General features: G+C 33.1%; 1 protein-coding gene across 5 annotated transcripts in view; it reads left to right on the top strand.

Moving 5' to 3' along the window:
- Positions 1-25,916, top strand: part of RELCH (RAB11 binding and LisH domain, coiled-coil and HEAT repeat containing) — a 103,235-nt gene that overhangs the window by 62,658 nt on the left and 14,661 nt on the right. For 3 of the 5 annotated variants that reach the window (XM_069467921.1, XM_069467922.1, XM_069467926.1), the window contains 10 exons: positions 1,116-1,263; positions 6,394-6,550; positions 7,162-7,285; positions 9,309-9,357; positions 11,784-11,863; positions 15,580-15,686; positions 16,691-16,790; positions 21,081-21,163; positions 21,952-22,015; positions 23,451-23,589. In XM_069467921.1, the coding sequence (XP_069324022.1) occupies positions 1,116-1,263; positions 6,394-6,550; positions 7,162-7,285; positions 9,309-9,357; positions 11,784-11,863; positions 15,580-15,686; positions 16,691-16,790; positions 21,081-21,163; positions 21,952-22,015; positions 23,451-23,589 (1,051 nt within the window). Of the gene's footprint in view, positions 1-1,115; positions 1,264-6,393; positions 6,551-7,161; positions 7,286-9,308; positions 9,358-11,783; positions 11,864-15,579; positions 15,687-16,690; positions 16,791-21,080; positions 21,164-21,668; positions 21,752-21,951; positions 22,016-23,450; positions 23,590-25,916 lie in introns of all 5 variants that reach the window. The other 2 variants (XM_069467925.1, XM_069467923.1) reach the window with 2 other exon arrangements.

Raw genomic sequence — 25,916 nt, 5'->3', positions numbered from 1 at the left:
GATAGCCATTATAGAAAACAGTATGGAGGTTCCTCAAAGAACTAAAAATAGAAATACCATATGATCCAGCAATCCCACTGCTGGGTGTATATCCAAAAGGAAGGAAATCAGTATGTCAAAGAGCTATCTTCATTCCCGTGTTTATTGCAGCACTATTTTCAATAGCAAAGCTATGGAATCAACCTAAGTATCCATCAACATAGGAATAGATAAAGAAAATGGGGTACATATACACAATGGAATATTATTCAGCTATATAGAAAAGAGTGAAATCCTGTCATTGGCTGCAACGTAGATGAGCTCAGAGGACATTATGTTAAGTGAAATAAGCCAGGCACAGAAAGACAAATATCATATGTATGGTACTCACACTTGGAAGCTAAAAAAGTTGATCTCAAGGAGATAAAGAGTAGGATGGTGGTTACTAGAGGTTGGGGAGGATAGAGGAGAGAAGGATGAAGAGAGGTTGGTTAATGAGTACAAACTTAAAGTTAGATAGAAGGAATAAGTTCCAGTGTTTGATAGCACAATAGGGTGACTATAGTTAACAATAATTTATTGTATATTTCAAAAATAGCTAGAAGAGACTATTTGGAATGTTTCTAACTCAGAGGATGATACATGAGGTGATGGATATCCCAATTACCCTGGTCTGGTCATTACACATTGTATGCATGTACCAAAATATCACTGTACCCCACAAATATGTGCAATTATTATGTATCAGTTTTTAAAAAGAAAAAGAAAGAAAAGTATTCCTGTGGCTCACTTTAATTTCTTTACCATGGCTTTAAAAATGTCAAAAGATAAAACCTGTCTGTCTGTAAAAGCTAGCTAGACCTTCTCTAAAGAAAAAGAGTCTGTAAAAGATGTTTTCCACAAATGAAAATGACTGATGTTTACCCTAAAGGTTTCCGCGTAAAAGATTCTACCACTTCTGTAGTGCCTTAGTGCTTCTTTACATTTTCCATTTCCATTAAGTATTATGTTTTGAGTCCAACATACTGGTCTGTAAATGTTTGATTTGCCACAGAAAGGAAGAAAGCCATACATAAATCCAATTAGCGATATAATTTCAAAAGACTAAAATTAGCTTCCACCTCCTTATGTTTCAGGAAGGAGAACATGGGCTGGATGAACACAAGCTCCACATGTATCTTTCTGCCTTACAGTCATTGATCCCATCTCTCTTTGCATTAGTGCTGCAGAATGCACCTTTCTCCAGCAAAGCCAAGCTTCATGGTGAAGTGCCACAGATAGAAGGTACTGGACTTAGAAAGATGTAGAATATTATCAGCTTAGCTTCCCAAAGAATTGTTTTTGGTTAAAATTCTAAACATCACTTTATATAACAGCACAATTGCTAAAATGTGTTATTGTGTGGAATCTCATGGTCATAGATTGTATATCTAAGGTAAACTATATTGCTTCATCTGTAGTCTTTTTATAGTTTTTTGGGAGGCTGGAATAAGTGTTTCCTTCCATGAATACATCTGAGTCAACAAAAAGATTCATTTAATATTTACTAGTGCCAATTTGGGAAGCTTGTAATTTCTGTTTCCTTTATATTTTCTTCTTCCCCAACTGTTTCATCTTATTTTCAGTGGAGGAAGGTAAATGTAATTATTTTTTCCTACTATGTCTTTGCTAGAAAGGAGTATTATAAGCAGATGGTGCAGAATTTTCTTTTTTTTCCAAAGAAGGAATGTGACTTACTTTCAGAAGTACGTGAAATTGACAGCAGATACCAGTATTTTCTTATGGTAGCTAATAAGTGACCTTTGGTACTTGGAATGCAATTGATAACCCCATTGCACCCAACCCCAGGAATAAATGGAAGTAGACAAGCTATTGCTGTGTATGAGATACCTGTGCAGCCTTTTTAGATTTGTGAAATTACTATGTTTCTTACTGGCTTCTGATGGACAAAGAATTATAATATTGAGAACATCAATAGACATTTAATTCTTTAGAATCACAATATTCATACAAAGTAATCTATGGGCTACCTACAATCTTTGGAATATGTTGTAGTGTGTCCAAGGATATGTAACCTATGTGATAAAAATGTTATATACTATTTTCTTGTCTGTTTTATTTGGAAAATTGAGAATGCATGGTGTAGAGTTAATTTAATATTTTTAAATGGTATTATTGAGGAGAATGAAAATTCAAACTTTTAAGATGAGACTTCATAAAGCACTCACAGCTGGCCACTTCAGGTTCTACTCCTGTACTCATTAAGGCACTTCATCTGCGTACAGCAGGGTTCCCCAACCTGTGGTGAGCTGTATAACTATTTCATTATATATTACAATGTAATAATAATAGAAATAAAGCACACAGTAAATGTAATGTGCTTGAATCATCCCAAAACCCTCCCCCCTCCCCTGCCCCTAGACTGAAAAAATTGTCTTCCATGAAAATGGTCCCTGAAAAGGGTGGGGACCTTTGGCCTAGAAATTTTCCTATCTTCCTAATTCCTTCTCTTTCTATTTGCTGTGTTAGTTTACTACAGCTGCCTTAACAAAGTACCACAAACTTACTGGCATAAACAGCAGAAATTTATTATCTCACAGTTCTGGAGGCCAAAAGTCTGAGATCAAGGTGTTGGCAGGGTAGGTTCCTTCTGAAAAGGAACTTGCCTTGTGAAGGAAAAGCTGTTCCATGCCTCTTCTCTAGCTTCTGGCAGTTTGCTGGCAGTCTTTGGTGTTTCTTTGCTTATAGATTCATCACCCCAATCTTGGCCTTTATCTTCACATGGTATGTTCTCTGTGTGCTTGTTTCTGTGTCCAAATTTCCGCTTTTTATAAGGACATCAGTCACAATTGGATAAAGAACTACTCCAGCGTGACCTTATCTTATCTAACTACATCTTCAGCAACCCTATTTCCCAATAAGATCACTTTCTTAGATACTAGGGGTTAGGATTTGAACATAAAAATTGGAGGTGGGGGCAGTTCTATCCATAATACTTGTTATTTGACAAATAATTCTTGAATGTCATCTGTTGCCAAGCATAATGCTGAAGATTAGACAGAGCAGTTTCAAAACAGTTTGTGGGGCACAGGGGCTCACATCTGTAATCCCAGCACTTTGGAAGGCCGTGGTGGGAAGGATCACTTGAGGCCAGGAGTTAGAGACCAGCAACATAGGGAGACCTCATCTCTAAAAAAAATAAAAAAAATTTAGCCAGGGATGGTGACACATGCCTGTAGTCCCACCTACTCAGGAGGCTGAGCCAGGAGTTCAAAGTTGCAGTGAGCTAAATTGTGCCAATGCACTCTAGCCTGGGCGACAGAGCTAGACTCTGTCTCAAAAAAAAGCAAAAAACAAAACAAAACAAAACACTTTCTTTACCATCCTATATATATATTCCTTCTAATATTTATGTGACTTCTTGTGATTATCTTTTATTTTCAGTTCTTGTTGACTCAACTTGACTCCCTGACTTTTAACAGTAGCTATAAATATTATGTTACTATACCCTCATTTAGGTTATAGTATATTTATTATAAATGAGGATTTATTGTACTCTCATTTAGGGTATAACCATATATCTATGTCTATATGTCTGTCTATAGATACATATAATTTGGGATATAATTTATTATGAATGAAGATTTATCTGTTTTCTCATAAAGATGGTAACCATACCAATTTATTCTACAACATTAACTAATATTTATGTCAGGCACTGTTTTAGACACTTGGGATACACTCATGAATAAAATAGACAAAAATTTCTGCTTATAGAGCTTACATTCTGGTGGAAGGGGAAAGACATTAAGATTCATAACAGCTGTTATTTTGCTGGATAATTATGGTTATTTTGTTGACAATAAAATGCTAATGTTTTGCCAGCCTATTAAAATGGCATTTTGGGAACTTTTCTATGTTGTTATAAGTTAGATGCTCAATTTTTTAAAAAAATCACAATTAAATAGAATATTTTGAGCCTCCTGAACCATTCTGATTGCTTATCCATAATCACTGAGTAATCCATCTAATTGCTTATTTCCCAATATCATTTTGCTTCTGTTGGAAACAGCTTTTAATTATTTTGTAATTTTCCAATAATTTATCAGTATTTTTAAGGAATAATATTCATTCTATCATAGTATAGCAGACTGTGATCAATATAGTAGAATCCTATATGAAATTATGTCAGATATGTTTTGACATGATACAGATATATGAAGTACAAATATCCCTCACCATCCAAATCTGTATATATATGCATGTTTTATTAGGTCATTAAATATGAAATGTCCTATTTTCAATCAAAAGTTTAGTTTATTATATCTGAACAAGAAGAAGTACAATTAATCAAAGTATGTGCCTAAACTATTAACACAGTATTGCCGTCTTAACGGTAGCTTGCTTATGCCAGCAGTGAAGAAGCCTGGAGAGGCAGTGGCTATGAAATCACAAAAGCATGTTCCACAGCTTGTTGAGAGTTGAATATTTTTCCTTGCAAGAAGTGATCCCAAGCAAGGAAGAAGTGGTAGTCAGTTCCCAAGGTCTGGTGAATATGGTGAATGACAAAGAGTTGCCAAGTCCAGTTTCTGTAGTTTGAGCAGCATTTTGTGATATATTTTCTTGAAAGAGGATTGGCCTGTCTCTATTGACTAATCTTGGCTGCTTAATTGCAAGCATCCTCATCATTTCATCCAAGTGGTTGCAGTAGACATCCACTGTAATGGATTGACCAGGTTTTGTGAAGCTGTAGTTGTTAATACCAGTACTGGACCACCAAACAGACACCATTAGCTTTTTTTGATGCATATTCAGTTTTGGACTGTGTTCTGGCACTTCATCTTTATCCAACCATTGTGCTGAATGCTTGCAATTGTCAAAAAGAATCCATTTTTCATCACATGTAACAATACAGTGTAGAAATGGTTTGCCTTTATGCTGTGACAGCAAAGAGAAAAGCAAGCTTCGAGACGATTTCTCTTCTGATGCTCATTTAATTCATGCGGAAGCCATCTATCCAGCTTCTTTACCGATCAGTTTCACATGGCCCAATGTTGTTGGAATAGTGATGCCAAACCAAACACTTCATTGATATTTTGAGCTGTTTGCACTGCATTGGTTCCACAACAGAACTCACATTCAAAAGTAACATAAATTTTGGACTTATCCATGTTTTCACAAAAATTGCTTTAAAAAAAATTTGAGGCCGGGCGCGGTGGCTCACGCCTGTAATCCTAGCACTCTGGGAGGCCGAGGCAGGTGGATCGCTCAAGGTCAGGAGTTCGAGACCAGCCTGAGCAATGAGCGAGACCTCGTCTCTACTAAAAATAGAAAGAAATTATCTGGCCAACTAAAATATATATAGAAAAAAAAAATTAGCCGAGCATGGTGGCGCATGCCTGTAGTCCCAGCTACTCGGGAGGCTGAGGCAGTAGGATTGCTTAAGCCCAGGCGTTTGAGGTTGCTGTGAGCTAGGCTGACGCCACGGCACTCACTCTAGCCTGGGCAACAAAGCGACACTCTGTCTCAAAAAAAAAAAAAAAAAAATTTGAAAGATAATCACAAGCTAAAATGTGCGTTTGAAAGAATAAAGATGTATGTACCTTCACAATAAAAAGAAAAAAATAAGTGTCAAAGTAAAATGTCAGAGATATCAACTGTCAAACTTAGTACTTAAGGAAATCGGACATTCCATATTTAATAACCTAATATTTATAGAAATTTTAAAAGTAAGTTTTTCAGTTTCCCCCAAAAAACTTTTAAAGTATATAGCATGGGACCCTGGTTATAGTATCTGTAGTACACTTTGCCTTATCTTACTGATCACTGGCTTTAATATTTTATAATAACTTGATGTTTATCAAACTGTGAAATTTTTTTTAAACAAAGCATTTAATATTGAGATTTAAAAACTAAAGAAACCTGTTCAGCTGAAGCTATAATGTATTTTATATATATATCTGTTTTTTCCTGCTATTAACTTATTAGTTCCTTACTCTCTGAAGGAAACATTTTATCATATTTATCATTTCATTGCTATAAACAGTCCAGTAGAATTACAGGTATTTCTATTTTTTTCCAACCATTTTTAAATCTATTCAAATCTAATGGTCTTATCTTTGGGCCAATTTTAATTTAACGTAAATGAAACTTTACTTTTCATTACAGTATTCCACCTATATAGTCTCACAAAATCTGCTTCACTTTTGAGATTTGTTGAATTTGTTCACATGTGAGAAGAATTTATTTCTTTTATTTCTAAAAAATGACGTGATTGATGTTTGCTTTATATCTAACGTTTATAATAAGTTAATTAAATATAAGGGGGGAGGATCTTATTTTCCTTTTGATAGAAAAGCTAAGTTTCCAAACTGCCATTTTCCATATGATTTATTTTGCTTCTGTTATTTATAGTAACGAGGTTTCCTCGGCCTATGTCACCTCTTCAAGATGTGTCTACTATTATTGGAAGTCGTGAGCAATTGGCAGTGCTACTACAACTTTATGATTACCAGCTGGAACACGAGGGTACAACAGGCTGGGAGAGTTTACTATGGGTTGTCAATCAATTGTAAGTTACCACCTCCACATTCATTTGGTATACCTAAATCAGTGGAATGGAAGATAGCTCACTATATTTAGCCTTGGCATTGAGGGACAAAATATAACAAAATTTTTAAAATGTAACTTGGCATCATCTTGGTAAACTTCTTTAGGACAGGAGATTCACAGCACTGGGTATGTAGTTATTTATGAAGAAGGTGCCACTGTATTATGTCCAAAGGATCTTTCTACTGCCTTGTTTGTCCAATAGTGGTGATTGATTTTAAACTTCATCCAGACTTCTCATTTTGGGGGCTAAAATGGATGCCATGTTAGCCAAGCTCTTGCATGAAGCATCAAATCCATAGATTTGAGTCTCATTAACTCCATACTCAGAACTCTACCTTTAAGTTTCCATGTATTTTACAACAAACTGTTAAAATTGACTTTAAAGTATTTATACTGTAGAATGTAATATATTATATTAAGACCTTTTCAAAGGGTTCCAAACAATTCCTTTGCTTTGCTTTCAAAGAACAAAATAAAAGAGGTTATTAGAATTTTATTGTTTCAGAAATTGGCAAGGAAACAGTAATTTATATGTATCCCCTGCCTATTTTTCTTTCCTATCATACTCAGGTTGCCACAACTTATAGAAATAGTTGGCAAAATTAATGTTACTTCAACTGCCTGTGTCCATGAATTCTCCAGATTTTTCTGGCGCCTTTGCCGGACGTTTGGCAAAATTTTTACAAACACTAAGGTAAAAACTTGTATTCCGTGTTTTCTTATATGCAAGAGACATAGAAATGTAATATGTTAATGCTGTAAGAGAGTAAATAAAAGCATGAGCCATTCCTTTATTTTTAATATCCTAGAATACTGTGATAGTAAAAAAAATTCTAATTCCTAATATTCTTTTTATTGATTTTCAGAAGATGATTTAGCTTAAACTTAGTGTATACCATATAAAATTTACTCACTGTGGATATCCTCATAGATTTTAAATATAGGAAGTATCAGCTAGGGAACTCAACCACAATCCTTTGAATATGCTTCTGGCACTCACTGTCTACCACAGGTTCAGGAAGCAGCTGTTTGCTCAGCATACTTTGGTAAAAACCTCAGGCGATTGTGGAACCACAGCAACTTATATATAAAACTTGCTGCAAAGATACCACCTCTTAGAGTAGCATGGACACTTGAGATAAATGCTATATATTTCAGTCACTACCAAAAGTATCATTTGTCATGTTTGCCTGTACAGGTTATTTTGTCGTTTCAGATATTAAAATTGGAATGTCCTTAGATCCTAATCTCTTTAATCCTATTAATTCATTTGTCATCATAGCATAGTGTTAAGACAGTTCTTTAGAGAGTTAATAAAAACATAAAAAGATGTAGTTGCTATAATCAAATGTTAATCAAGACATTTAAAAGGTAAGCATTTGAAGTATCACATTTAATTTAGTGTAACTCTTTACTATTAACATTTACAGCAAAACAGTGTGGTATAATGAAATGGACAAAATTCGGGTGTCTTGGGTTATGGCCCTATTACCTGCTGACTAATATCTGAGACCTTTAATAAATATATCTGGGCTTAGTCTTTTCATGTGTAAAATGAAGAAGTTGCTTTACTGTCTTTTAGTTCTATAAGTATGATTCAGTAGATTAATCTTTTAACAGTGGTCTTCCTCTCACTTTAAGTTAAATATGTAAATTAGTATGCCTCACCTAGGGATAGGAGGACAAAAACCAGACCTGTATGTTATTGTAGCAAAGACAATATCATTTTACATTTTTCATTAGCATCCAATTATTAAACAAATATAATTTGATTTTACTGTTATCAATATAGGCAAAAATTGTTTGACATCTCTAAAACAAGTAGCTATTATTATTTTTTTAGAAAAGCAAGTGGGAGTCTACTTATTGCACTTAACAGTAAGTCTTATGTGGCCTGAAATCTGTGATAATTTTAATAATAAAAAATTTAAGCAAGAATTTGCTCTAACTTAAATTATTAAAGTTAAATTCTATATTTGATAATTAAATTTTAAGGGATTACAATAAAAGATTAAGATGGATATCACATGATGTATATGTTATTTATTAAACACCCTAAATGACTGAAATTTCCTTTCCTTTTTTTTTTTTTAACTGTTTTTAAATACAGCGAAATGCTTTTAATTTAATGAAAGAAACCAAAGGCCATTTGGAAAATACATGTTGATGTAAATGGATTTTATTTATTTATTTATTTATTTATTTTGAGGCAAAGTCTCTCTCTGTTGCCCTGGCTAGAGTGCTGTGGCATCAGCCTATCTCACAGCAACTTCAAACTCCTGGGCTCAAGCGATCCTCCTGCCTTAGCCTCCCAAGTAGCTGGGACTACAGGCACGCACCACAACGCCTGGGTAATTTTTTCTATTTTTGGTAGAGATGGGGGTCTCACTCTTGCTCAGGCTGGTCTCAAACTCCTGAGCTCAAGCCTTCCTCCCACCTTGGCCTCCCAAAGTGCTAGGATTAGAGGCTTAAGCCACTGCGCCCAGCCCTCAATTGATTTTTTAAAATACTTATCCTGAAAGGTGTTACCTCCAGTAACTTGTCTCTTATTTTATCCTAAGCCTCATAATTAAGAATTATTACATTTCTGACCACTTAACTCAATAGTCTATAAAGCAAAATAAATAAATAGCAGTAGTAGCAGTAGTTAACATTTTATTTAATCAATTGGTCCATTGAACCTGAGACTTTTTGAATCTTTTCTTTGGGTTGCTTAGGTAAAACCTCAGTTCCAGGAGATTTTAAGACTGTCTGAAGAAAACATTGGTAAGTGTGTTCATTATTATTTTTAAAAACAATGGAATCTCTTTATTCAGGAAAAATACTATATTCAGTATATATAAATTGTATAAACAAACTAGCAAGTACAATTGAGAAAGAAAATTTATATTATGGAGTTCTTGGTTTTATAACTAATATCTAATCACATCTAATATCCTTCCCATAAAGTGGTAGTGAGATTAATCCTTGTCAATTTTTTTTTTTTTTTTTAATTTTTTTTGAGACAGAGTCTCACTTTGTTGCCCGGGCTACAGTGCCATGGCAACAGCCTAGCTCACAGCAACCTCAAACTCCTGGGCTTAAGCGGTCCTTCTACCTCAGCCTCCCAAGTAGCTGGGACTACAGGCATGTGCCACCATGCCCAGCTAATTTTTTTCTATATATATTTTTAGCTGTCCAAATCATTTCTTTCTATTTTTAGTAGAAACGGGGTCTCGCTCTTGCTCAGGCTGGTCTCGAACTCCTGAGCTCAACTGATCCACCTGCCTCAGCCTCCCAGAGTGCTAGGATTACAGGTGTGAGCCACCATGCCCCTCCATTGTCAATTTGATTGTAAATATCTACCTTCATTGTAACCAGATTGACCTAAGGCTGAGCTTCTCAAACGGGGAACTTATACCCTTGGAGGTTTGAAGCAGTATAGTCAAGATACAGCAACTTAAAAAATAAGCTGCATTTGATTCATAATTAGTTATTTAAAACTTTTAAAAATTAAAACAAACATAATGGACAATAAATATATGTATACATGTTTTTAAAATGAAACATGAGATTTTAAAGAAACCACAGGGTTGAATGGGCAATTCTAGCCCCTTTGTTGATAGTTTTTAGTCATCTGTCTAAAAGAGTCCAGTTATACCACTATTGGTCTAAGAAGTTTTTTTGTGTGTAAATATTATGTCCCTGTTATTTTTTTAGTTTCTAGGATAAATTGTGGACAATGTTAGAAGAAATGTATAGTACCCCCCCATTTTTAACTTGGTTGATTTTTAAAGTATAGATAATTTTTATCTAAATCACACTTTAGTGATTTGACTTGAATGGTCTGGAAAACTCCACTTTTGGCCATTCTCAGAGGTAGTTACAAAATGAATAAATGAATTATTTTAAATTTGAAAACATTGATGAGTTTTTTTTGTTGTTGTTGTTTTTTTTTTTTGGACAAATTTCTTCTCAAAGGTTATTTTCAGTAGCCTTTTAAAGGGTTGATGTTTGGAATGCCTAAATTGTTGTTATTATCTGTTTTAGTTTATTATTAATTCTGATGATAAATTAGTGAAAAAAATTAAATACTCTAAAAACTGACAGCTTTTGTCATTATTAGTTAGCCATGAATGTTTAGCTGTTCAAATAAGAAGTGATTATTAACTCCTGTATATATAGTCCATGTCTATGAATTCAGTTTACACTTAGATTTCTAGTCTCAGATTTATTTCTCTACTACCATTGTCATACTCAACTGACACAATACTCCACCCAAGAAAAAGTTATTCTTACCAAGATAATAAATAAACCTCAAATACTAATTAATGTAAAAATGGACTTTTCTTTTTTTGCTAAAATTTCTTCAGAGCAGTTAGTTAAATACATCTTTTCAACTCAATTTCTTTACTACTCTTGGAAAATAATTTATAACCATATATAAAAAGAAATACAGTAACAAAAAAATTATTGAGAGCAGTAACAGCAAACATAAAGCACTTAACACTGTGCCTCATGATTAATAAATAAGAGCTCTTGTTGCTGGAAATTATCATCTCTGGAACTTTTCTTTTGGAATTGTCTACAGATGCTATTTAAGAAAGTCTCATACAGTAGTTACAGGGCACACACCTATGGTTGGATGCTCTCTTGTCTCTACTTAGGCTGATTCCTTCCTCCTCTATGAAAATAATTAGGGCTCTGCCTGTCTGAAAACCCTATTGAAGGTACAGGAGGGCTCAGGAATTAGTCTAGTAGTAGAAACTAGGTAGAATCTCCTATCTGGAAACAGATTAAATAACATTTATCTAGATGCCAGCTTTTAGCTGAGTGCCTTTGCATTTGAAATACTGCAGATTGAAGACATAAAAATTTAGGAAGACCTGCCTGTGTGGGCACTTGGGAGACTCTTAAAGAAAGCTCTGATTTCTGATTATGGAAATAGGAATATAACATCTCATGTTAGTTACTAAACTTCTTTCTTATTTATCAGAAATGTCTATGCTTAATGGCTCTTCAAGAAGCATTAAGTTGTATTTTAGACCAGCCAACCAGTAGAAACGAGTTTTAATCACAATATTTTTCAAAGTAATGATAATATTTATTTGTAACCTAGTAAATTGTTGTAATTTTTATTATAAATGTATTGTGACTTTTTTCTTTACACTTAAAATATACTCACATTTTTTAAATTATTTTAATGTTTTTAGATTCCTCAGCAGGAAATGGGGTCCTCACTAAAGCTACAGTTCCCATTTATGCAACAGGAGTCCTTACATGTTATATTCAGGTAAGGGAAAATTTCTTATTCTCTAGTAAAAGTGCTTCCTATTTCAAAAAATACCTATATGTCTTCTGAGTGTGTGTATAAGTGAAATTGTTGCCCATAAAGGAAAACAAAATTTATTAATTTTATTCAATAAATAATTTATAATGGAGATCATATTTGAATAATAAAAGTCAGAGTTGAAGAAATAAATTTAGAGATTGTGAGCTTTTCTTAGAAGTGTTAGATTGCACTTATTTAGCAGGGTTTCTTTGTGTTTCATGATGAGGTTTTCATAAATAACAAACAAAGCATATGTGTTAGGTAAAGCAAACTATAAAATGCTATAGTTTATCATCATTTTTAGCAAAGTGCTTTTTAATAATATAGGTTAAGTAGCCCTTATCTAAAATGCTTGGGACCAGAAGTATTTCAGATTTTGGAATTTTTTCAGATTTTGGAATATTTGCATATATACAATGAGATTCTTAGGGATGGGACCCAAGTCTAAACATAAAATGTCTTTGTTTCGTATACACCTTATATGTGTAGCCTGAAGGTAATTTTATACAATATTTTTAATAATTCTGTGCATGAAACCAAAGTTTGTGTACATTGACCAAAAGGCGTCACTATCTCAGCCATTCATGTGGACAATCTGTGGTTGTTTGGCATCACATCATTATCATTTCTGACTCTGAATTTATATGCTATCAATTAATCATTTTCTTATACTTATTCACACATAAGTATTTAACAGTAAAAAATTTGGCATGTCATTACTACAGTGAAAAAAAATAATGTGTTCAGGGTAACTAAACACCAGAATATCTGTTAAACAACAGCCACAACGAACGACAACAGGCTTTCACTTGTGGCATTCTGGTTGGCGCTCAAAAAGTCTCAGATTTTGGACCATTTTGGATTTTCAAATTAGGAATGCTCAACTTGTACTTTATTATTCTTAATTGCTACTGCATAACAAACTTCCCCAAAGATTGTAACTGTTTTATTTGCTCATGATTCTACAATCTGGGCTTCACTCAGCTTCCTCTTCTGCTGGTTGTGCTGGTAGTCTTTCCTGTTGCTGAAATAAATGGGTTGGTTGATAGGGTCTCATTTGGAATGGCTGAACTCCACTCTCCATATACTCTCAGGGATTCTCCTCTGCACCTGGCCTCTGGAGCAGCAGAGCCAGACATGGTGGCTAATGTCTCCCAAGAATGCAAAAGCCTAATCTGCTAGGCTAAGGCTTAGGCCTAGAATTAGCATATTATTTCTTTTGCAGTCTTTTAGTTAAGTAAGTCCCAGACCCAGCCCAGATTCAAGAGAAGGGAACTAAGCTAGGGTGTGAACCAGCAAGTGTGGTTCATTGGTCGCCTCCAATGTAACAGACTACCACACTCTACTTAACATTGTTTTAAATAAAATATATGATGTGTCTCAAGGCATACTAGTAATTTTTAAGTATGAGGCAGTTTCGCCAGTAAAGTGGAAATACAAACTCAAGATAAAGCATTTTTACAAATTAGAATGTGAGAATGAAGAAGGAACACCTTTTTCCAATGGTTTCCTGAATTTTTGCCTGCTAATACCTAACTTCTTTCTTTTGCTCTTTGAATTCAAAGTACAGCAATTCATATTTACTGCACTCTTCTTTCAAAACAAATTTGAATCATCTTATAGTGTTAAAATATAATTCTACAGTATAATATATTACTTTGCAGTAGAAGTTCCAATTCTGTTAAAGTAGCACAGTATTCTTTTAAATTTTACTTTTCTACACTAGTTTCTAAGACTACCTTGTAATATGGCTACTGTTCTGTGTGTAAGATATTTCAAGTCATGTACATTAATAGATTGTCTCTATTGTTCTTAAATTCATGGAGATCAAGGATATTAAGCACTAACACAGTGCCAGACACAATAGTATGCATACCATTCTCCTCTTTTTAATTTTGGAATCTGTTCCAGCATAAGTGTTAAGTCAATATTTCTCTCTTTTTTAGCCTTCCAATGTTTTGTTGGTATTTGTATTTTGACCATAAATAGCATTTTAAAGCATAACAAAGTACTAAGTACAAGGCGTGGCTCATAGTAGGCCTTTATCTGTTGAATAAAGGAATAAGGACATGTCTTTTGAGTCACTATGAAGTCTAAATATGTTATTCATATCTCTAAAGAGATAAAAACATTTCAGCTTGTTACAAAATGTTTAGTACCTTGAGGTAGCAATCACAGGTTGCCAGTGTTTCTCATTTTAGGAAGCACATACCAACGGTTAATATTTCTCTCATGAAACAAAAAGTTTCGTTAGGATAAATCACAGTCCTATTTGCTTTAGTGAACAAAAACTATCTTAAATCAAATACACAAGCAGTATTACTTGTTTTTAAGATTTCAAAAATGAGGAATACGATTATATTAATAGTAAATTTTCAAAAATCAAAAGAATTCATGCTCATTTAGAAGTCTATTTTATAGCTCTTATTTCACTCTTAGTTGTTTTTTTTTTCCAGATTTCCAATTCATTTCCCAATGTTATATCTGCTTTATGTTTGACATAGTAGGTAACAAATGGGTGAAGTCTCTTTTCCAGCATTGTCCTGATGCTGTTTTAGCAGTGTCTATGCCTTTTTACTAAGTAGACTAAGTAAACTGCCATGTCTTAAAACTGCTATAATCATCCTTTTTTCAGGTTAACCATTGCTTTTGTCAATCCTTTTTCTCTTTCTCATTCTAAACTACTCTGACTATGTAGGATAAAAAGGCAGGTGGTAATCTAGTCTTTCTTGTGGATCTACTGATACATTCAAAAGCTATTTATTATTGACCTCCTATGTTCCTACTGACAACTTGAGTTTAATTTATTATATATTTATTTCCTGATGGAATGTCAGATTCCCTTGCCTTATAGATTCAGATTAATTGAACACAGACAGTTATTTTTTTAACTCTACTAATTTATTTTTAACAGGTTTGCTTTTTCTAGCATACTTAAGAGTGCTATTTAAAAAGAAAGAACTATTTTCTGATTATGAAAATAATAATGGTTCATTGAAGAAAGTTTGAAAAATACAGATTTTTTTTAATCAAGGAGTACAACTATTTCTTGAAAGAACACAATAGTCTGTATTTTACCAAGTGTGTGGTTTTTCACCACTAGGATATTGTAAAAATAATTTCTTGGAAATCACTTTTATACTATTAAGAGGATTACTGTTTTAGTAATTTGTATTTACCTACATAGAACCAAAATTCATTGGAAATAAAATTCGTAAAGTAAATTTTAATAAAAGATTATACATTTTATTGTTCTAAATTAAGATCATCGGGTAAAACTTTCTGCAGTGATAGAAATAATCTGTATCTGAGTTGTCTGATAAGATAGGCACTAGCCACATATGACCATGAAGTCTTTGAATTGTAGCTAGTGCAGCTAAGAAACTGAATCTTTCATTTTACATAATTTTTTATTTAAATTTAACTATAAATAATCATATGTGGCTAGTGGCTACCATATTGGACAGCACAAGTCTAAATCAAAGAATAGAGATAATCTTTGTCTTCATATCATTCCGATCATAGATAATGCTTAATAAGTATCTTTAATTAAAATGGCTTCCAAATTAGGATATTTTCCCCTTATTTGGTAACATTTCTAATTGTAGATAGGTAGTTATGGTATTTAGTTCTACTTGATTATTTGGAAATTCATTATCAGTATTTTTCCTCTGTAGGAAGAAGACAGAAAACTGCTAGTTGGATTCTTAGAAGATGTAATGACCCTGCTTTCATTATCTCATGCTCCTCTTGATAGCCTGAAGGCTTCTTTTGTGGAACTGGGGTAAAAAAATAACAGCTTATAGTTTTTTAAAAGGCAGTATATTGCAAAGTCTCTAAATTGGATTTACAGAGTACATATTTTAAGTCTAAAAGGATTGCCATACACACCTATTCTTTCGGTTTTGAGACTTAAGTTTTTTTGTTTTTTGGCTTGTTTTTGGTTTTGCTTATTTGTACATTCTTAATATTTTATAATCAATACATTTTAATTTTTAAAAATGGGGGAAAGGGTGCAGACATATGTTTTCTCTGAAGCAGTTGGAGAAATAAAATCAAGTACAGATTTGAAGAAAAGTTAGTTTACCAGAACTGAAAAAGGAGCTTCCAGGGAAAGCCAGCTCGTCAGGCTCCTTTTTCTTTCTATTTGATTTGCTTAGTCCTACATAAAACCACAGCATCTGGCTGCTAAAGTAGTTTTAGCTCAGTCTTTACTGAAAACAGGCTCATGAATTTATTAATAATATCACCTTAGATCTGGATAGGCTTTACGTCCAAAAATACCCTCCCGTATAGATGGTTTGAGTTGACCTTATTTGATCCTATATCAGCCGTATGACATAAATAGGACATGTACTGCTTCCTCAGTTTTTATAAATGTAGAAACTAAGAGCCACAGAAGTTGTAACTTACCCATCTGACTCTTAGTCCAGTGGTCTTTTTTTCCTCATAAATTTTATGTTTCTTTCTTTATAATGTTAACTTGCATGCTATTAAAAAGAATAAACATTTCTGTCACAACTGCAAATGCTTAGAGAAGCTAAAAGTGTGACTTCTGAATATGCTAAAAGTTTGTGTTATATAAGGTTACTTCCTTAAGTAACTTTATACATTAAGTGTCCATAGACTTTCAAAGAATCCTAGCTGTGACCTGTTTAACCATACAAAGTAATTTCATGTGTTCTGTCAATATTTTTTATCATTCATTTTATCCCTTTAAATATAGTTTTTCAGTATACCAGTAAGGCACTGTGGCTCTCAATTTTAACATTGATTTTTTTCTTCTAGAGCAAATCCAGCATACCATGAGTTACTGTTAACGGTTTTGTGGTATGGTGTTGTCCACACTTCAGCACTTGTGAGGTGTACTGCTGCTAGAATGTTTGAGGTATGTAAACAAATGCTTCTGTTTGTTCCAACTGTATGATTTTTTAGAAGAGGGAGAAGGGACTATTTTTGTTTTTTTATAGGCTTTGCATACCATATTATGTTGATATATATTTTATGACACTGAACAGTGTATAGTTGTGTACTGTGTGATGGGGCAGAAATTTAGCTTTGACATATTTAAGAATGTTTTCTAGCCTTACTGGTTCCTTGAATGTTATTTTTATTATCAGCACTATCTCCAAATTCTCTTTTAAATCTCCTTTTAATCACTCTCCTACATAAATCTTTCTGACTGTACTTTTCTATTTACTAAGGTAAATGACTACTAAAATAAAACTACATGAGGTATTTTTCAAGTTACAAAATGTAGTTGGATTCATCAGTACTATCAGAAAATCAATTGTAATTATGGAAATATTTATTTTGTTGATTACTCCCACTTCACTGGTTCTCTCACATATCATATGTAGAATAGCATCCAAATACATTAAGTGTCTATAGACTTATAAAAGGAAAGAGACTGTTCATATAATTTACCTAGACTTTTTTTAATTGCCACTTACCCAAGTATGAAAATTAAAATATTTATCTTTTGTACCCATCCCATAGCAAATTATGTCATAGCCTAGTATATTTTCTACATAGAAATATTTTTAGAACTTTATTTGAGCAATAAAATTGGTTTTCTGTTTCTTGTTAATTTAGAGTCTTGCCACAGAGCTAAGGCTGTCTGGGTTCAGTTTCCATCTCTGCGACCTAGTGACTTTGTAAATTATTTGGGCAAGTTTGAACTTCTCTGTGCCTTAGTTTCCTCATCTACAAAGTGTATTTGATAATAAAAAGTATCCATCTCAAAGGATTTTTGTTAATGTTAAATGAATTAATGCTTGTGAAGCCCATAAAACAGTGTCTGGAACATAATAATGCTTATAATAAATAGTAACTAATATTGTCATTTTTTTTTAATCCATGGTATTATTTCACAAAATAATATAATAGTATAGGGAACATATACTTAACTAAAATTGTCCCTAATATGCATGTGATTCTTACAGTGCATTAAAGCATTTATAAGAATTCAAATCTTCCTGAAATTTCAAAATTACTCCACAATTTAAGATAAATTGCAATTGGAATGAAAGGGCACTAATGTATTTAAAATATATGCCTTCTAAGATTTTTAAATATATAAATTAGATTTGTGGACTCTAAAGAAAATTCCATTGTTGTCAGGAAGTTGAAAATCCTTTTCCATGTTCCCTCAGTTATTATACATATGTGATCAAAAAAGCTGTAATAGGTCCTTTGTCAAGGTGAATGCCAAAGTAACAGTTTGGTTTTACGTCTAGTCAAGTTCCTTCTGGTTATAAATAATTTGATTATTCAGTATGCTGAAAAAGGGTCATTACAATGAAAGAAGAATCATTCTCCTGTCCTTCCCTACAAAAGTAAAAAAATGTCATTTTAAATGAAGAGCTATTTCTTTAATATGCTCTCTTCATAGGATTTTATTCTAAGACCGTAAAAGCTATTTCTTCCCTTTGTCTCTAAAATCTATGCATCCACTGGTAAAGCATACCTTAATAAGTGAAAATAATTTAAGTAAATAAAATGAGGCATCCTCCTTTTTTATTTGTTTTGTGGTTTTTTTATTTGTTTTGGTTTTCTGCCTTATTTCTTATGTGGCTTTTGTCTGGTTTTGGTTTCTGTGTTTGCTGTCAGTGCTGGTCTGGAAGCTATCCCTATGCTTAAGCAGTTTTCAGTGTTCTCTCAGGTTGATTATGAACTGCCGAGTCTAGTTGGAGAGACTTTCAATATTTTTCAAATTCATTTATGGTAAAAATTTCACTGAGCATGTCAAAAAAGTTATCAGTAGAAGAAATTAAATTTCCTTTTTTGTCAATGATCCTTATTTTGAACAAAATTGTATTGAAAGAATAAATATTATTCATAAGATTTCTTTTGATACCAATGCTTTGTAATTTAGAATTATGCCTACTTCCCCTAAAAATGAGTTAATTCAAAATAAAAACATAGAAAGCAGGACACTTAAAATAAATTCTTTTTTAAAAAAGCAAGACCAGAAACCGTTCTTGCTTTTTAAAGTGAAGAATGCATTTACTAGGAACCTAATATAAGATACTTGAGAAATTGAATATTAAATTTAGCTTAGTTTTTAGATGGCAGGACAAAAAGGGGGGCACCCAATCAATCATATTATTCTCATTGTTAAATAAGAAGCCATATTACATTTTGAAGTAGCAAATTAATGATATTATTTTATAAGGGGATTTGTCCTAGTGTGACATGATAAATTTCCCAAAAGATGCAGAAGAGAACTTCAAATAACTATTTTTTATATCAATCATAAGGAAATTGAGCATGTAACATTAGACCACAACTCAAAGAAGGCATGACTCTATAAGTCAGATGAGACCAAGTTCATTTTCTAGCTCCACTACTTAGGCTTTAAAACCCTGGACATGTTACTTAACTTCTTTAAGCCTCAGTTTCTTCATCTGTTAAAATAATGATAATATTATATTTGTACTTATCAAGTGTAAAGATCAAATGATATATTATTTTGTATGTAATAATTGATAAGCTCTTAAATTTACTTTCTGATTGTCTAGCTTAATAAAGAAATTGAAATTAAAAACCCCAGAGCAATGAAAAATTAACTTGTCCCCTAGATTATCCTCTTTTTTAATGCTTTTGGCAGGTGCAAGATAGCAGGCATTTCAATATACACTTTACTGATTCAAATCTAAGCTATCTTATTTACAAAATGGTACAGAGAAGAAAATTTTAACAATATTTGAACTTCCTTGTCCTGTTTCTTTCTTCCTGACATCTGTAATGTTTAAGGAAATAACAAAAGTTCTTTGTTATCTTATTCCTGCCTAATTATTTGTGGGTTTTTTTTTTTTAATTATTTCAGAATATTGAATTAGATTCTAAAATGAATCCATTGGTAAATGGTAATGATTTATTGCAAAATTAAGAATCTTCACATACAGTGAGCTGTGCTCTCTCTGATGAGTTGTATAGGAGGAATGCCTTAACATAAGCCCACAATGGTAAATTTTTGTTAATAAAACATCCATGGCATCTTTGATCTTCTGTGAGGACTAGTTCTAATTACTAGGCGAACATATTGGTAAGCATTTAGGATGAATACGTGCTTACATTCTGAAATTGAGAAGAGGGTTGCACATCTCTATTGAACTCATAAAATTCAGTAATACATATAAAACAAAATGCATACCATTCAATATTACCCTCCTGTTTTGCAATTTAGCATTGGCCACTAAATGAATTGTTTTTATGATTAGATTATAGAGATCTAATTCTACTCATCATTTTTATTTTAAAGTTTATTTGAGCTTATAGAGAAATGTAAAACAAAGAACTGTTTAGATGTTAACCACCAAAAAGTTTTTTTAATTAAATAATTTCTTTTTCCAAATGTATCACAAATCATATATTCTTGGGGCAGTCAGAATAAACTCTCATTTCTTGAGTGTCTACTCTTTGTCAGGCATAGTATTTAGACACGTTGTATGCAAATCAATAGCACAACAGTCCTTTGAGGTAGATGATAGTATCACCATTTTCAGATGAGAAAACTGAGTTAAGAGATTATATATCTAAGACCACATGGATAATAAGTGGAGAACTGGAATCTGAACCCAGATCTGATTCCCAAGTGTAACACTTTCCAGTAGGCTGCATTAGATCTCTGTACTTCAAAAAGAAAGCTATATGATTTAGAAAGTTGGAAGTTTTCCTGTGTGGTTTTTAAATTTACTTGCTATAGAACAATATAATAAGTGGTTTAGCAGTGGCTGCTAGCCATTTGAGTTTGGTTTAAAAACAGCCCAGTTTGTACCTCGTTGGTCATAATAAAACTACATCACATTTGAGTATTTTAACCATAGAACCCAACATGTGTCTTCTTTTTTTTTAAAAGTAAAGTTTTCTTTTAAGTTGCATTTTAATTGACATTGAAATTGCATAGACTATTTGACCAAAAGTACAAACTGCCATTGAATTGGTAACAAAATCTGTTTTTGTGAACTGCTAGGCTATTTAAGCTTTATTTTCCTCCTAAGCATTCTCTGCCTTTGTAAAGCACTCTAGTAGCAATATTTGCTTAGCTTCTAATTTTGGTTTTGCTTTTGTGTTTACTCTCTTTCTCTTGGTTGTTCCTTTCTTCTTCCCGTGGCGCACTGTGTTTGCTCTTTCCGTGCATCACCTGTGAATACCCCCTACGCTGACCAATCAGCTGTTGGTGAAGGGGGTGAATGAAACTCTGGTAGCTCAGAGGGTTGTTCCTGCTCTCATTACTCTCTCCAGTGACCCTGAAATGTAAGTGTCGTCCCTGCCTTTTACATTCAGCATCCCTTTCAAAATGTGCCAGTCAAGAAATAGCCATCAGCTTTTAAATTTATTGAAGACTCTTTAAAAAAATAAAATTGGGTTATGCTTATTTGATTTTAAACTTTATTGTATTACTATTTATATATCGTGTTTTTTTTAAATCAATCTTCACAGAAAGCCTAATTTGGAGGCCATGTATTAAATAAATATTAGTATTAATAGTATCACTGCTAAATAAACATTTCCAAAACCTAAAACAGGCTGATGGACTATTTCTTTCAAGCCAAGAAAGGATGCTCTGCTAATCTCACTAACAGGTTGTTACCAGTAAGCGTTAATAGCATGAACCAAAGGCTTAACATTTTAATGTCTCGTGTGGATGACTAAACCAAGAAAGGCCAATGAGTCTGCCTGCCCATCCTCAGTCACAGCTAACCCAGTTCTCATTCCAGTTTACCAAACCATTTTTTATTGCATGTTGACTGGTTTACAGCTGACTCTTCGAGGCATGAGTGAAGCGTTAGTTGACAAGCGGGTTGCTCCGGCCCTTGTTACCTTGTCCAGTGATCCTGAATTGTGAGTTTCACAGACTGCGACCTTAAGTTATCCTGTCTGTCTTTTTGAGCATTCTTCTTGGTCTGCTTTTTTTTTAATTTACTTTGTCATTGCTAGAGACTAATACAGTATATTTACCTTGTACTTACTTTGATATGCATTTTAATAATACTCATTTTTAATCTCAAAGTTTCAGTTTCTTTCTTTTTTAATTCTAACAGCTCTGTCAGGATCGCCACAATTCCAGCCTTTGGCACTATCATGGAAACAGTAATTCAAAGAGAGGTAGGAAATAATTGAAATTTATTTATACCTGTGTACTATTGAGGTGATGATGATGCATTACTATACATGTACCTGGTAGCAGGTGTTAGGAAGCATCATACCTTTCATTTGTTTTGTAGTTAGTTATGGGCCAGAGAAAGATCTCACTGTTTGAAAACATGGTAGCCTAACCAACATAGATTTCCATATCCTAAAGAAACTCTAGTTTTTTTTCTCAATTAGAAAATTAAGTGTAAGCCAGTGCTTAGATGTTCTATTTTAAGCCTCGTTACATATTGCAGTTTTGAATAATCCTTCAAATCAGGTCTAGTTTCAAGGTCTTCTATTATTCAGTAGACTTATGGCCAATCTACATAAATTCTTGATTGCCAGTGTGCACAGATTTGAAGAATATTTTGCTAGATAACACTAGGAACACAAATCCATCTTAGTTTTACAAATGAAGGTGAGAAAGTACCTGTATTGTGATAATTGTGTCATTGATACCAAGTTGTAAAGGCATTTAGTGGACTGGTATCATCTTGTTACAGAGTATATTACTGTGCAAACCCTCTGTCTTGCTTGTTTTAGGAGATAACCAAGGTTATTCTCCCTGAAGGTACATTTTAATTTTGCAACTGTGATTTCATTTCAAATTTTTTAGCTTCTATCTGCATCATTAACTATAAGACACATCTCAAAATTAGTATCAGAATTGTATTCTTTGTTATTATGTTGGATATGTCCATAAACAAATAAAAAACCCTGTAGATTAGAAAATAAATTATTTATGGACATATTACCTAGTCACTTAAATGGAAAACCTATTTTACCAAAAAAACAAAAATGTTAATAAAATTCCTTTATAGATTTTTTATAACAAAAATTAAACCATTTTGTTAGTTATAGAAAGAACATTTTCCCTTTTTTTCACTTATATATTTCACTGGTGAAGCAACAGAAAAAAAGCACATCATTTTGCAAAGCTTGCAGTCTTGGCAGAATTTCAACATGTTCTTAAATCCTAAAATAAGAATGTCTTTTAGGGAAATGTGAGTAAGATATAAGTCATTAATGACTCATTGCTTTCAGAAGGTGAATAATTGGGTATCTTAACACTGTGATTTAAGAATTATAATTTAGATATGAAATAATCATAAACATCTATTTTTCCCTAAATATGGTAGGGGTTTTTTTCTTTTGTTTTTAACAATTTGTCAGGGAATATTTGTATTTTAAAAAAACATTTAAGAATTAACAAGCATAAACGAAAATGTGAAACCTTTTCTGAGCCAAAAAATTAAATAACTATTTAATTCCAAATTTCTACCATCATGGGGATATTAATTGTTTGAATCCACTGCTACAAGCCATGTTTAATGTGTATCTTTCACTTTAACAACGCTACCCAGTTTTTAATATTCTATAAAATGACTGTACATTATCCAATTTGAAGTTGCTGGAAAGAGTGAAAATGCAGTTGGCTTCTTTCCTGGAAGATCCTCAATATCAAGACCAACATTCTTTGCATACAGAGATTATAAAAACATTTGGTAGAGTTGGGCCTAATGCAGAACCCAGGTTCCGAGATGAGTGTAAGTTGCATTTTTCTTCCTTTTTCTCTGAATTATAATGTAAAATCAAAGCCAGAAACCTCTCTGAGGATTTGTCATGTGTTAAAGCCTTTCTGTGCATCTTTCATAAACTGAAAGTTGAATGTAAAACAAGTTAGTTATTATGAATTGATCAGTATTGCTATTAGTGGGTGATTTCTTATACTATGTACTGATTATTGTAAGAAATGAACTCATAAACTTAATTTCAAGTTATTTTAGAAACATTTCATAACTGTTAATTGCAAAATGTTGTGCTGCCTTTTACTTAAGAGTTTCTTTTTTATTTTTATGGAAATTTTTGTGTGTTTCTAGACATATTCTTAGGAAAAATATGCATTTCTTCCACTTAGAATACCACTCAACATGACACATCACTTGTTTTAATTCATGGTTTGTTGATCTGTTAAACAATCTGCATGATTATCTGCTAAATATTTTCTGGTTTCTACAGTATCTCTTTTACTGCCTCAACCTTTATGACAATAATTCTTTGGGTATCATCAAAGCACCCCAAAATTATTACTCCAAATGTCATGTCACTGCTATAATTTAGCCCTTTTATTTTTAGCAATTTGACAATCTCTAGGGAGGGCCACAAGATGGGACACTTCAGGCAGTTTGATTTCTAGTACAAAATCAGATTCTTTAACAGGCTAATTATTGAATATCCAGGTTGGTATTGTCTCTTACTATTTTTATAAGAGTCATCAAAAAAAAAAAAAAAGATTAAGTCAGGATTTGTACCGCAGTGTCCAAAAGATCTGTTGAGGGCATAGACACTGATCAAGCTGCAGGAACAGTCATGTGATTCTTTTTCACTGGGTAAATGTATTTATAATTAATTAACCAACTAACAACAAAAAGTTATTTCCATATTTTAGTTAGCAATGGGGTAATTCCACATGTTGCAACATCAAATTTATAGGTAATCCCAGTAGCTGCTCTGAAGATGCCTTGACTTTGTTGAGACTATATGCTCTGAGGCAAGGAGAATAACTTCTTGGCTCCTGGATTAAGGGATAGATTAAATAGGCAATGGGTCTTTTGGTGTGTGCCATGTGTTGAGTTAAAACCTCCCTAGAACATGATCTAACCTTTTTATGTACATTCAAAAGAAAGATTTATGATAATCTGGGAAGAATCAGTCTGGATTCTTATAGGCTCTGCTCCAATTATTTTGTTATATCTTTAGAGTATTTTGTCCACAGTGATTCTGAGACTATAGTTATTTCTCAAATCAAATGTATCAGTATCTTAATGTCTCTAGAATTTTTTAAATATCTAAAAATATAGAGTAGATACCTACCTATTAAATTTATAGGAGTAGCATAAGAAGAAGAAAGGAATTTTCTTCTCATAATGGTCTCAAAATAATAGTTAAAGGTTGGCTTGGGAAAAAAATTTAGGTTAGAGAATCCACACTGCTTGAATAGGTCTAGTAAACCACTATCCCTGAAGCCTCCTACAACTTACTATAAAACCGTATGTCTTATGTCATCTTTCACATTTTGTCACAACTAGACTTTTTTTTAAGACAAAAATCAGTCTTTTTTTTCCTTTGGTATTTGTTTCCTAGTCAAGTAGCTTCTCTTTGCTTTAGAGCTTTACTCTGAGGAATTTAATGTCCTATATTAATAAAATAAATGGTAAAGTAGAACCTGTATCCAAAAGAATGCTATATTGTTATCCATCTATATTTATAGACAATTAACTTTGGGAGTTGAAAGGAAGGACAGAGAATTTCTGGGTGGTAATGTCTCTCTTGGAGTGACATTTTGTATACTTAGATATTTGCCCCTGTATCACTTAGCAAATATAAGACATTAATTCTTTCAGTGGGGCCCCTTGTTGTTTACCGGCTCTTTTTTTTTTTTTTTTTTTTTAGAGACAGAGTCTTGCTCTGTCACCCAGCTAGAGTGTAGTAGCGTCATCATAGCTCACTGCAACCTCAAATTCCTGGGCTCCAGTGATCCTCCTGCCTCAGCCTCCCAAATAGCTGGGACTACAGGCGTGTGCCACCACACCCAGCTAATTTTTCTATTTTTTGTAAAGACAGGATCTTGCTCTTGCTCAGGCTGGTCTCAAACTCCTGGCCTCAAGCCATCCTCCCTCCTCAGCCTCTCAGAGTGCTGGGATAATAGGCTTGAGGCACCGCACCTGGCCTCTTTCCCAGTTCTTAATCATCACAGCACCTTTTGGTCTTGATTTTACTTCAAGGGCCAATTATTTTATCTGGAACACTATACAGTCATTTTTTGTTTTCAGCTAGGAATATTTTACTTTGTAAGACTCTTTGAAAATGTTTG

This window comes from Eulemur rufifrons, chromosome 5 (assembly GCF_041146395.1).
Source record: "Eulemur rufifrons isolate Redbay chromosome 5, OSU_ERuf_1, whole genome shotgun sequence".
Classification (NCBI taxonomy): domain Eukaryota; kingdom Metazoa; phylum Chordata; class Mammalia; order Primates; family Lemuridae; genus Eulemur; species Eulemur rufifrons.
The sequence above is the reverse complement of the archived record's forward strand: the minus strand, read 5'-3'. Positions and strand labels throughout refer to the sequence as shown.